The 13,357-nt window shown below is 46.4% G+C and overlaps 1 protein-coding gene across 1 annotated transcript in view; it reads right to left on the bottom strand.

The window, feature by feature from the left end:
- Nucleotides 1–13,357, bottom strand: part of LOC144177370 (AP-3 complex subunit mu-2-like) — a 94,104-nt gene that overhangs the window by 36,516 nt on the left and 44,231 nt on the right. The window contains exons 5-7 of the mRNA XM_077705259.1: nucleotides 5,931–6,090; nucleotides 5,567–5,680; nucleotides 2,707–2,780 (exon numbers count right to left, since the gene is read on the bottom strand). Coding sequence (XP_077561385.1) covers nucleotides 2,707–2,780; nucleotides 5,567–5,680; nucleotides 5,931–6,090 — 348 coding nt within the window. The remainder of the gene's footprint in view (nucleotides 1–2,706; nucleotides 2,781–5,566; nucleotides 5,681–5,930; nucleotides 6,091–13,357) is intronic.

The raw sequence follows: 13,357 nt of genomic DNA, 5'->3' as shown, positions 1-13,357 counted from the left end.
TGGTTGCCAGCATTAGTTTTGGGAGGGACACATACGGCTCGTAGATCTAAAAATTCGATTTAAAAAGTTCTAGAGCGTTATCAGCAAAACCGTTTCTCGTCAAGGTGCTTTAAGTGATGCCCTTTCATTTGGGATAGAGAATATATACTCGACAGAAATCGGTTGTCTGTCCCTTTAAACACCTCACCACGGTTGGACACGGCTTATGTATGGGAGCTCGGGGTCCGCGGTGTTGCTGCTCACCGTCACGATGAATACTCAAGGTGCCCCGTGCGGGGCCTTCACAATCCCGCAATATGCCAAAATACAAGGCAATCAATACCCCCCCCCCCCAACCCCGCCAAGAAAGAAAATACAAAGAAAAGACAATGCCCCCCCCCCCCCCCCCCCCAAAAAAAAGAAATCGCAGCAGCTCTCACTGGTTCGGTTTCACCTCTACTTGGTGGGCATTATGAGCGAACCGCTGTCGTCAAAGCCTCGTTGTTTTTGTGAGTGAAAAAATGCACGAGGCACATAAACTTTTCTCCTGTTGTGCCCACAAAATGCAACGAGCATCCGACAATTTCAGCAGTACAGTTCTGTTGCCGAGGAATATGCTCTCTATAATGTCTGCGCACATATTGACGCGCTATTTATCTCCATTCACGACACGTTCGCCAGGCTGGTGTGAAAATGTTTTTTTACATGCGCAGACGTGCAGTAAATAAAAGCTCAACTCGCTAACTCTTTTCGGGGAATGGCACGCTTCTGTCTCGCGCGCAGCTCGGCGTCAGAGGGAGAGCGAAATAGCGATTCTTTGTTGCCATTTCCTCCATAGCCAGATCGGCAGGCAGGAATGCAGTAACAGCATGACCATTCGCACAAAAGTTTTCGACCCACACAAAATGCCAAGTCCATTTTAGCGGCACACGACAAGCAAAGCGAATGCAGCGAGCGGCCCGAACGCCCTCCGACCTCTTCCCCGACTGCCCTCTCATCAACGCTGGCGCCGCGGTGCGGCCTCCTTGGGCAGCGCATGAAGCTCTCCCATAATGTTACAGCAAAGCTTCACGACCATAAAAGCATATAAGGACTCTGGTTATAGCCACATTATACTACTTGTGCTTGAGGTCACCACGTGATATGAGAATGGCTCCCATGTAAAATATAACATCAATATGGCTACAAGCAGCAGGATAGCTTTTGTGTGTTTGTTTTATGCCACAGAAAAATTTTGCGCATGAGCTTTTTATTTTTCTACATCGTATGGAGCAAAATTGCAAATTTCAGTTTTGTTATTGGAACTAAATACTGCCTTCTATTCACAACTAGTCAAACAAAGTCATTATGCGCATTGTATTCACTTGAAAAACGAGAAAAGCACTACTCACACCCCTACATATTTCCTTTATGACTTGCACCAGCAAACATGCATAAATTTGCATAGTACATTCCCACCATGTTTTTGCATTAACACAGAACGCAGATTCTTCCCCATGGCTTTCCCCACTGTATAATTGTGTATTTTTATACGTTTCTACACCTCCGTTTTTTTACGCAAGTTCTTTTTTGTGCTAAAGCTGTAAGCTGGCATTTTTCTATTTTTGCAATAGCAGTTGAGAGGAGACAACTTATAATCAGACCAGCTACAGCGCAAAACTGCATTTTTGCCGCTTTGAACACAGTGGCCCAAAGCCCTGTACCGGACATTCCTTGTGGGAGCTCGCTGATGGACTGGGCCAGCTGGCATCGCCATTTCACGGTTACAATTGACACGGCCCCTCTAACTTGGCAGTGGAAAAGAAATATATCCTTTTGTTCACGGCTCCCTTTCCCTTACCGAACCATTGCACCCCCACCTGCCTGAGCTGACAAACAAAGCATTCCCAATGATTGGAATATTGTGCACAAAAGCCACACAGGGGCTGTGCTCTGACCAAGGAATGACAGGTCCTCAGAACAAGAGCATTGGGGAAAATGGTGCAGTTGATTAGGGGAATTCACACCGTGCCTGCGCTTGAGTAACAGCAAAGTGCTTATTAAAGGGACACTGACACAAAAATTTTGCATCTTTTTTTTTTTTTTTTGCGATAAGTAGCTAATGACTTATATATATGGTATAGAAACCTCATTTGCTTCAGCGTGCGATCGTTTTTAATCAAAGATGTTTTTAATGAGCCCAGTCACAGTTTCGGTTTCAGCGGGTGCTACCAAAGGCTGGATTTTGTATGAACAAAGCTGCCCACATGACTGTCAGATGGATATCACAGAGCAGAGCTGCTGTAGCATTGTCGATTCCGCGTCGGCAGCAGTTTCTGCGAATGCCCCTACGTAGCGATCTCGTCAGTACGTAGGGGCAGTGGGGTTACAGTTACAGTGAGATACATGCGTGTTGTCCAGCCGGCCTCCCACAATTTACTCTCTTCGTGTTTATGCAGCCAATCAATTCAACCATTGTTCTGGGAAATGGGATGCAAAAATCATGCGCACGTTAGTACCTGCCGAAAGCATGCTTCAATGAGAGCAACTGTAGTATGGGCACATTAGTGCGAACAAGGCGTCCAAGCTGCACACGGCAATGCATGCATGTAGTGAAAGGTGGACCTTTTCACCTGTGACAGCAGAAAATATAGGGCGCGGCTCGCAAGCTCGCATGCAGCCTGTGCGTAGGTTGCCAGCCCTTCGCAGCCCTTGTGTGAGGACCCATCTTCTGGGAGAAGGGCCTACCTCTGCGATCCGATGTGGTAGGACATGAGCCGGAAGTTCCCATCCGGAGGCACAAAGGACAGCACCCGTTCAGACTGCACAAGAGAGCAGGGCACGTGTGTGCATATCTCCAATGCGCAGAAGCTCTCCCATTATGGGTCCTGAAGAGAAACACTGCACTTGGCTGTGTGGGCAATCTTCAGACGGTTTAATAACGCAAAGAGTAATGCTGAATGCTTTCTCAGCTCTGCAATTCAGAACTAACGTCGGTAGTGAATCCTAAAAATCATTTTAAAGTGTAACATCTCTTACATCCATTATGGGTGTTGGCTGTATGAAGAGTATCCCGTTTTTGACTGCAAATCAAAAGAGACAATAAAGGTACACCTAAGGCACTGCATTTCTGCCCTGCCCACTTCAGGGGGAGACTTCTCATTGCAATTCTGTGGAATCCTAGTTGTTATGCGGTAAAGAAAACGGCTGCCACTGTAAAAAGCAAAATAAAGAACATACTATGTCAGGGGTGAGCAAACTTTTAAAGTGGAGGGTCGAGTTGCATGAAGCCGACACCGCGGAGGACCGGACAGCAAATCAAGGGGGGGAGGGGGCTTTACAGGCAAATTATAAATTCAGCAAATTGACAATAATATGACAATAATTGACAATAACCTGGGTAAGTGTGAAGATGGGGGACAATACCAACTGGAAGCGATCAATTCTCTGTTCTTGTCTCCCATCTAACCCCATTTGAGTTCAAACTGACAAGGAGGGTGGGGGTTCTGACGACGTGCTGGGGACCACGTAATATGCAATCAAATGGGATTTGAACCCGGGTCTGCACAGTAGCAGCCACGTTACCAGCAGGGGAACAAAAGTTGATGTTGTTCCTTTTTTTTGTGGCACTTGGGGGAACGGCCACGAATTGAGAGCTTTGAGGATCAATGCACGTGCTTCTCGAGAATAAGAAACATAAAAGCTGTAGAACAGTGCTTGCCGCGAGACACCTCAATGTGATGACATGCAAGTAGGGCAGGTGCCCACTGGTGCACAGAACCCTGATCTAAGGGAAGCTGGGGAATGCGCCAGTGGGTGTACCACGAAGCAACCCGAACGCGTTTTGCCTGTCTCAAAACCCCACTCTCAAAATAAACTGACTATTTCCCCTCGTGTTCAAAACCCCTTCTCTCATATGCACATGTTAGCAATTGCCCCCTCTCGTGCCCCTCAACCTCCTCCCTCTCCTCAAGGTTGGGTTGGCTTTTGTTGCCGCCAAGACGAACAAAGGGGCAGTGGCTGGGGATCACTTTCACTGATAAGGCGTCTCTGCCTTTGGCTTCATCTTAAGCCGCAGAAACACCGGAAGCACAAGCGTCAAAGGGTGCCGTACAAATGAAGTACAGAAGCGACGCAATAATTGCCAACAATAGTGTCGAAATAAAGGCGGAGTAATAACAAGCGGATCATACCACGCCATTCAAACATTAAGAATGGAATACCGTAATATGAGGCAGTCACAGGAATGACTTGAACAAAAAAGGACTCGCTCTAAAAGTGTCACTGTGCCATGAACATTACTGATTGATTCAATTTTTTATTGGAGTAAGGAGGGTGTGTGCCGTACGATGGGGAGAGGGGATGCAAGCAAGGGGATTGAAGAATATTTAAAAAATGATCTAAACAAGCTTTGCTCATAACAGAAAAATAAAACGCGTGTAGGAAAAGGAAATTGCCACCACAAATTTTGTTAAAAAACGAACTCGCTGTGCAGATAGACTTTGCACTTATTTATCTGTGTTGACTGCAAATTTACAGAAAATATTTCCAAGTTAAGGGGGAAAGAACAGGGTAAAAATCAACAAAATACACAATAAGAATTTCAAAATTTTTTCCTGAAGTGAGCACGCAGACGGACTACATACAGAAAGTGTTTACAAATTGCATTGGCGGGAAGCGCAAATTGACACGAGGACAGAGAAGAGAACAACAACATAGACGAGACGAAGCGCTACAATAAACAAATTGTTGTGAAGGAGATTGTCCATAACTTCCGGCACACCCATCGTGGCGAAATTTTTTGTCATGGTGGGTGGGCGTTCCTTCCCCTTCCAGAACTGCTTTGTTGCTTGCCACGGTGTTCTCCTCAGTTAATCCAAAGAAATGCAGATGCTTATGACTCTCATGATAGTTTTTTTCTACGCATGTTGGAGAGTAACTGGCCTACCATGCGCCTACTTATGTTTCAGGACCTAGCAATGAGCCTGTATTTAGGCCACGTCATCAGCGTGTAGGTTCCCTGCTATTATAGAAAACCTAACTCCCTTCTCTTTACCGGGCCTGACACTGACGACCCCGCCGGACCAAAGCATTTAAATTTCACCACAAAGGACAGACACTTTAATCCTCTGCTGCAGTTCTTCTTTCTTTACTTGCACGCAGGGAGACACGACCGTCTTTACTCCCAGGCGGACCGAGCTCGCACAATGCCAGTCGGGGCTCCCCTGCTCATTCCCACTAAAAGGGCCGCTCCCCTCTCCAGCTTTAGGAGAGGGCTTTCGCGGAAGGGGGAGGCGCAACACGTGGGAAGGAAGACAGGGATTGCGGAAAGTGGGATTTTGAGACACGGGGGAAGCGGGGCGGGAAAACTGCGACGGGGGAAATGCGACATGGGGGGCATGCTACACCCGCGCCAGTCTGCCTGCTCATATAATTTGCGCCACAGGACAAAGAAAGTTTAGCAAGCACAATGTGGCAGAAAAGAAGCCAGTCAAAGCACCAATACGAGCCAAAAGACAAAGCGACAAAAGGGACGACATAGCAGCAAAGAAGGCTACCAAAGCCGTCAGCAGAGTTCTTGGGAGGGCGGCTCCCAGGGAGTGCTCACCTCCCAGCGACGAAAGCGGACACAGGGGTGGAAGCTGACGTCGTCGAAGAGCCGGGGATTGACAAAGGTCAGGCTGAGGTCTGGCATGCCGCTCAGCTTGATGCAGCAGTCCACCTGCACACATACACACCCTGCTGCACCCAAGGAGGGGACAGCCACCCCCCCGCCCATTTCTCCCCCCCCTCCCCAAGTACATCCTCTCCCAGTGCACCCCCCCGAAGGGAAGGCCAGCTGCTCGAGAGGAGTCCACATGGGACAAACAACATCTGCACAGCCAGAAATAGCTCAGAAGGGTGGTACATCGCCAAACTAGGCCAAAACGGGCCTCAAAGTCAGGAAGAAGGCCAGGCAGCCAGCAACGCACATAGCCCTGGATCTCAGCCGAGATGACCGAGCCGCTCTTGTCGATGATGGCGTCCACCTCTTCAACAACATCGAAGTAGGCCTCATTGTTGGCGTACTTGACTCCCGTCCGTCGCCATGGCACGTTGGACAGCTGGCCAGTTGGCAGGGTGCTGCTCAGGCTGCACAAGAACAGACCACAGGAGCTGACGACACTCCTCCGGTACCACGACAGCGTGCCGAATTTTAGGGTAACATCACGTGGTGTGAAGTGTTATAGTCTGCCAGTTATTTTGCTTCAATGCTGCGAACCTCGAGGCACCCACACTCCCAAAGCTAGCAGGATCTGGACCATCTTCCCTCCAGCTGTTGAACGGAGTTGCTTTTATCTCCTACACTATACGCCTGGCTCTAAGCCAATAGCCATACATCCATCCTATGCACAGAAGCTTTCTTGTAAACATGTGCAAATATTCAAAACTTTCAAACACTGAAGTGAGTAATAGGATATATGCGTATTCCGAAACTTGGAAGAGTATTGTCAAGCTTGAAAATGTTAACAGACCGCTGTATCAATGAACTCGGGTACACAAAATTATGCCTTGTGGAAAATGAGAAACACTCCACTCAAGACACATGAAAAATATACCCTTTGCATTGAGTCAGAGTGAGTTAAAGTCCATTCCCACTTGGCGAAGCAAGTGGCAAAGTGTGCGATGCGACTGGAGTGACCGCCACACTTGCATGCAACACACGTGATGGTGGTGACATTCATTCGCCTTTATTTTTTTAAGCGAAGCTTTAGTGTTCGCACTGATGGCATCTGTAATGCAAAAACTCAGAAGTTAACTCCGTAAAAAAATAAAAAATAAAAAAATAATGCTCCCTGTGGCCGGAATTGAACTTGGGTCCCTGCCGTTATGATGCCGGCATCTAGCCAACTGCTCCAGTTGAAGCAGTTTGGAAAACTCAAGACGACAACCAAAAAATCCGTCAAGAGGAAGCTTCGCTTTAAACCATCATCATCGTTTGACGGAGGGGTGCATGATTTTTCCTTCGCTGCTCTGCTTCTCAATTAGAACGAGACTTTAGGGCAACTTCGGTTTCAAGTGTGACAAAGCTTTGCTGTTTTCTTCTCGAGACATCCCTTCCGCCAGAGTGCTGTCAGCAGGACGCCTCATTTGGAGCTTTGCTCAGTTTCTCCTCGTGGTGCCTGCCCACAAGTGAGCCAAACAGCCCTGGAACGACGCCTCACAATAGCATTGACAATTGTTCTCCCAAGATGGTGTCGTTGCACCCTGGCCCAACAGAATTGTCCATTCATCACATCACAACACAAAATGGCACTCATCTGCAGTCATCTTGCTCAAACAGCAGCACTAAGACGCCAAAGGCAACCCAACTCCATGCTTGCAGCAAACCCTTCCACTTTTCACTGGCATGCCCTTTGTCTGGAAGTGCAATGCATCCAGTTGCTGGGATGTGGTGACCAGAAAAAACGTGACATCAGCCTCCCTCTTCAGCTGCAAGATGGTAGAGCGGTGACAAAGATGAGTACTGACTGGGGTGTGCGAATAGTGATATTTGGCTTCAAAGCGAATAGGAAGTGAATAATTTTGTTCGAATAGTTGCGATTTGAAGCAAATATTTTTGAACAGAAGCGAATATTTAGCTGTTTCCAATGAAAAAACTGAAATTTACAATTTCTCAAGCATGCTTCCGCGAGCCAGCACAGCAGCTGCGCTGGTCGACCAGGTGCAGGCGGCCATGATGTCATTTGGGATTCAGTAAACTAGGAACCACTGCCAACGGGCCACAAGAGCCACTTACGCTCAATAAATGTACTCTCTCTCTCTCACTCAGCACAGCAGCCTGGGCAATAGTGATGAGGCGTACCTGGTCATCGCATTGTGAGCTGGCCCGCTTGTGCTCCCACTACTCATGGGAAGGAGGAGGGAGGGGGTTTGGCGCCTAGGGAATGCCCAGACAAGGTGGTAGGTGGTGTTCGGGGTGGAGCAAAAGGGGCAGCTGTAGAGGGAAGGGGAGATGTAGTGGAGTTGTACCTAGTGTCATGGCTCACGACGTAAGAAAGCAGCCCGACAGCCGGTCGCTCATTCGATGGGCTCGTCATGCAGAACTGCTCCAGGGCGAGGCGCGAGCTGGGCCCGTGCCCCGTTCTCATGCAGCGGCCTCTTTGTTGCCATCATCATTGTCGTTCCTCAACACATAGTACAGTTGAGCCACGCTATAACGAAATTGAAGGGGCGCTGCCATTTGCTCGTTATAACCAATATTTCGTTATAGCCGTAGCGGGCATTTACTGAAAATATTTCCCACTGCACTTACCCTAAACAAATAGTGGGAGAAATTGGATCTCACCGCATGGCAGTACATCGCACATCTACTTATTGCAGTTCAAAACACCTAACTCTTATTTCAAGCAGACTTTGCTGCAGTGAAGTCCATAATTGAATGTGGATGTATCGTTCTGACGCGAGCGATGGCTCGCTCAGCTTCGTGTCCAACGTGACGGCTCTTATGACAGTCGCTATTTGGCCTAGCATTATAGTATTTCCCTTTCGCTTCCTGCCTAGCGCATTCATGCTGCTCTAATCCCACGTGCAGCATGATAAAAGCTAAGGTTGAAAAAAAAAAAAAATCGCACAACTTCGCCAATGTGGTTCCCGCAGCGCATGTTGGCGAGCACATCGGCGAGTGACAACAGTTGCAGGCAAGCGTGCCGCAGCCATGGGTGCTGCACCACGCGTGTATTGACTGCATGCCGTATGCAGCGAGATGAAGGTGGAAACGGCTTCGCGAGCGCAGCGGATGCATGGCGCACCATCCGGCTTCGCGCACATTGCTGGCGGATGCATGGCGGAAGTTTTGAACTGCTAAATACAGTTGTTGCCTTGCTTACTGATGTGAAATTGGCCCAAAATAATATTTCCTAACAAAATTTGTTCGTTATATCCCGCAAAAGCAAATTTTACCTTGTTAAAACGAGGTTTTAGATACACTGGCTTCTAAGGGGACATTGAAGGGGGATTATGATTTGCTCGTTACACCCAATATTTTGTTATAGCCCATCTTGTTATAATGAGGTTTAATTGTATGTGTTGGGCTGTGGCACCAAATGCGAGCTGTTTGTGTGCTAAGGGATGGGTGAGAAGGCGGGTATTGCAGCCTGAGTTGGCACTAACAATATGTACTGGAAAGGGACAGGGGGATAGGTGGAGGGTGCGAAAAGGTCCTCTTCCCTCGACAAACACGCCCGGAGTGCAAAAACCGCCTTATGTTCTTCGAGAGAAGAATGGCCTGGCGACAACAAAATCTCAATGTGGGAGGGATCCTTAATGAGGTCAGAATCTCAAGCGCTGTGGGTGAGATGCGACCTATACAGCATAGTCTGCAACAGGCTTGCTGCAACTACTGTATGGGCTGCAACTACGTAGTAAGAGGAAGCCGTGGTTGCTGCCAGAGCAATGGCTGTCTCTTCAGCCATTGTGGTGCGTGTATGGAGAAGGGTGAGGGAGGTAATGGTAGCCGATTTGGAGTCAACAATAAGTGCATAGGCGGGACGAACTGCACGAAGCGATGTCCATCTAGCGGGTGTCCAGTGTGTTGTGCTATTCCGCTCGGAACTGGGTGATGATGATGATGATTTAGGGTTTTATGGCGCAAGGCCGACGAGGGCAAAGAGCGGCGCCATGACAATGGTGGGATGCTATGAGACGATATTAAAATGGAATCTGTAAAAAATCCACTACATTAAAATTAAACTATGAAAGTTGGTGTATAGGGCCATAAATAAAAGTAAGAAATATTGGTATGCAAGGTGTTAAAAACCCCACATAATACTGCCATTGTTTTGTGACGGAACATGAGGCCAAGTGAGATCATGGGGAGTATGTTATGTACTTTAAGAAGTCAACATCGGCAAGGTAATTAAAGACTTCTGTAAAAAAACATGGGACTATCTGCTAAAAATAATGAAGGGTGCAAGGGTATGCAATGAATGTATATTTCATGAAAGTGACGTTTTCTCTCTATGTTGCACATCTCGCATTCAATAAGCATATGAAGAACTGAGAGCTGCCCCCCACACCGATGACAGTGTGGCTTGTTTGCGTCTGTTAAAAGGTATGAGTGTGATGTGTGTGTGGCCAATTCTCAATCTGCATAAGGCTACCTCCACAAATCTGTCACGTTTTTCAGCAGGGGGCTTTCCTATTTTGGGTTTAACGACATGCAGTTTATTCTCTGCTTCTCTGTCCCATTGTTGCTGCCAGTGGTCCCGCAGCTTCCTTTTTACAAAAGGTTTCAGATCTTGATATGGGAGCTTGTTTATGTCTATGCTGCTTTGAAGGGCGGCAGCTGCAGCACTACAGTCAGCAGCTTCATTTCCAGGAATGCCGCAATGGCCAGGAACCCAGCAGACTGTGACAATGAGTTTCAGGCCATAAGCGGAGTGGAGAGTTCTTAAAACACAATTAAAAGTAGGGTTTCTACTGACCTTCCGAGATGAAAGATTTGAGACGACACTGAGAGAGTCTGTGTATATAACTGACTTCTTAAATTTATTTCGAAGAATGCGGTTCAAAGCCAGTAGAATACCGTGCGCCTCTGCAGTGAATATACTTGTGTTCCTGTTCATTGTTTTGGATATATTAAGTAGGAGGCCATTTGCAGCACAGGATACGGTTGTGGTAGTTTTTGAAGCATCTGTGTAAAATTCAGCTGCCTTGTATTTGTCTTGGAGGAACAGAAAAATGCTGAGTGATGACAAAGTTTGGTACATTTTTCTTCTGAATTTTTCTAAAGGACATGTCACAGTGAATTGGAAAAGTGTCCCACGGAGCGACCAAATCATAAACTGAAGTACAGTAGACATCAGTGAGAGGAACTTGGAACTCGCTGACGAGGTGTGAAACTGCCAGCGGAAAGGTGGAGCTATGGATGGTCGGTTTTCAAAGAGATGATCGGTTGTGTTATTTTTCATTATGCAGAGAACTCATCTTTGTGGCATACATCAGAGCAGTGTACGCGCACTGGTACCCTAGAGACCACTGGTTTGATTCGACATGAAGGGATGGAATAGGACTTGTTCGATATGCCCCTGTGGCCAAGCGAAGCCCCAAGTTGTATACTGGGGTCCAACATTTTGAGTGCTGTTTTGGTTGCAGACTGGTATACAATGCAGGCGTAGTCTATTCTTGACCTAACAACACTATTAAGAAGTGCTAGCAGACATTTTGTATCCATTCCCCAGGACTGATGAGATAGTACCTTTAACTCTTTTCGGGACGCTCCATAGGCCATCGATCACATATGATCGATGGTTTCGCGAGCCTGCAGAATACAAATTTTCGCTTGATGGAACACCTAGCGACATCTAGGAGATAGTTTGAAAACCGGAGTTTTCTCTTTTGTGAAGTTTCTTTTTTTATCGCCAGGCGGCAACGCATCAGATATTTTATTCTGACGGGCAGTGGTTTGGAATGTAAACAAACATGGCGTCATAGTCGCGCGAGCGTGATAAGAAAATCCACCTCGTCTGGTCTCGCATGTCTTCGCCTTCTACTGTGGATTTTAACGATGAGAGTGGCAGTGAAGAGTCAAAATGCGGCTTTAGAGATCGGATTTCAGCTCGAGTGACGATTCGGGTGTTGTTCAGCCTGGCACATGAAATCGCCCTCAAAGGTGGGTGTTGTTTCGGTTTTAATTGGCTCTGGAGTAGGTATGTGCGCTCGAAATATGTTCTGGCTGGTTTATATTTGTTCGCTAGGGGGTTAACTACCTATGGTGGTGATCTCCTGCCATCAGCGCAGAAACGGATCAAGTTTTCGCCGAGACGAGAGCCCGGCGTGTACCAGGGCGACGACGTAGCCATGGCCCTAGTGCCAAAGAGATCACACACAAAACAAAAAAACCAGTTACACCTAGCCGCATCAAACTTTCGTGATTAAGAAACAAAGCATTGTGCTAGATTTTGTATATCCTGAAATAATTTTATACTTTTTTAATATTTTATATTTACGCTTTTTTCCATCTTTTTCTGTAGTCTTTTTACGAAGTTCTTACTTTGATTTTTTCATGGTTTTATTGTGAAGTAAAACTTGGTATTGTATGTCAAAGAACATATAATTAGCTGCATTTTGGTATATGCTAAGGCAGGATGGTGCCTTTGCTTATGTAATAAAAAATTTGTACCGAGACCTCCCTTTTTCATCACTTTTTCCGGCGGTCCCGAAAGAGTTAAAATGTTCATTGTTTTCAGGCATTTTACTTTTAGTAATTTAATGTGTGGTATGAATGTGAACTTGTGGTCGAGCAAAATACCTAGAAACCTGTGTTCCTTTTTCACTGGTATGAGCTGACCTCCTAACGTGATACAAGGAAGAGGTTGAACAACGCGTATCCTAGAAAAGACAACAACAGCACTTTTATCAGCGTTAAACTTCAAACCATTTTTTTCAGCCCATGTAACCAGCCTGTTGACACTTCATTGTATTTGACGTTCACATATCGACAGATTACAGGATTTAAGGCTAACTTGGATATCGTCTACCTAGGCAGAGTGTGAAACAGTTCGAGGCAGCACAGTTTTAAGAGAACTCATTTTAACAATGAACAGTGCACAGCTCAGCACTCCTCCCTGGGATACGGACACGAAATGTGCGATCAGACAAATAGTCTTTAATAACATTAAGTATATTGCCACTAAGGCCAAATGACTGCAAGTCCAATAGAATGCCATATCGCCACATTCTATCGTAGCTTTCTCCATATCAAAGAATACAGAGAAGCAGTGCTGTTAATGGACAAAAGCGTCTTTAACATACGATTCAAACACAACCAGATTATCTGTAGTTCATCTCCCAGACCTAAACCCTGCCTGATTTTTGTCTAGAACACCATGAAACTCCAGAAAGTAAAAAAGTCGCCGGTTTATCATTTTTTCCAGGAGCTTACACAAACAGCTGTCAGGGCAATAGGCCTGTAACTAGAAGCAAAGGATGGTTCTTTCCCCTCTTTTAGAAGAGGTACAACGATTGCCTCTTTCCATGATTTTGGAAAGCGGCCTTTCTGCCATATTTTGTTAAAGAGAGAGAGTATTGTGTAAAGTGTGTCAATGTGTAAGTGCCTGATCATCTCATAGCTGATTCTGTCAGCTCCAGGGGCTGACTTACCACATGTGACAGTGCAGTAATTAGTTCGGGCATCGTAAATGGGGCATTGTATCCTTCATTTGAGCATTGGTTCACACAAAGGGGCTGGCGCTCAGCTGCTTTCTTGTGCTGTAAAAATGTTTGTGTGTAATAAGAGGAACTGAATACATGTTCAAAATGTTTGCCGAGAGCATCTGCTTGGTCTTTTATTGTGTTACCCACACTATTTACAAGGGGAGTAGGGTTGGTCTTGTAGCCTTTTAGTTTCTTTATCCTA

This window comes from Haemaphysalis longicornis, unplaced genomic scaffold, assembly GCF_048455015.1.
Source record: "Haemaphysalis longicornis isolate Haplotype H1 unplaced genomic scaffold, Haemaphysalis longicornis Haplotype H1 scaffold_1, whole genome shotgun sequence".
Classification (NCBI taxonomy): Eukaryota; Metazoa; Arthropoda; class Arachnida; order Ixodida; family Ixodidae; genus Haemaphysalis; species Haemaphysalis longicornis.
The sequence above is the reverse complement of the archived record's forward strand: the minus strand, read 5'-3'. Positions and strand labels throughout refer to the sequence as shown.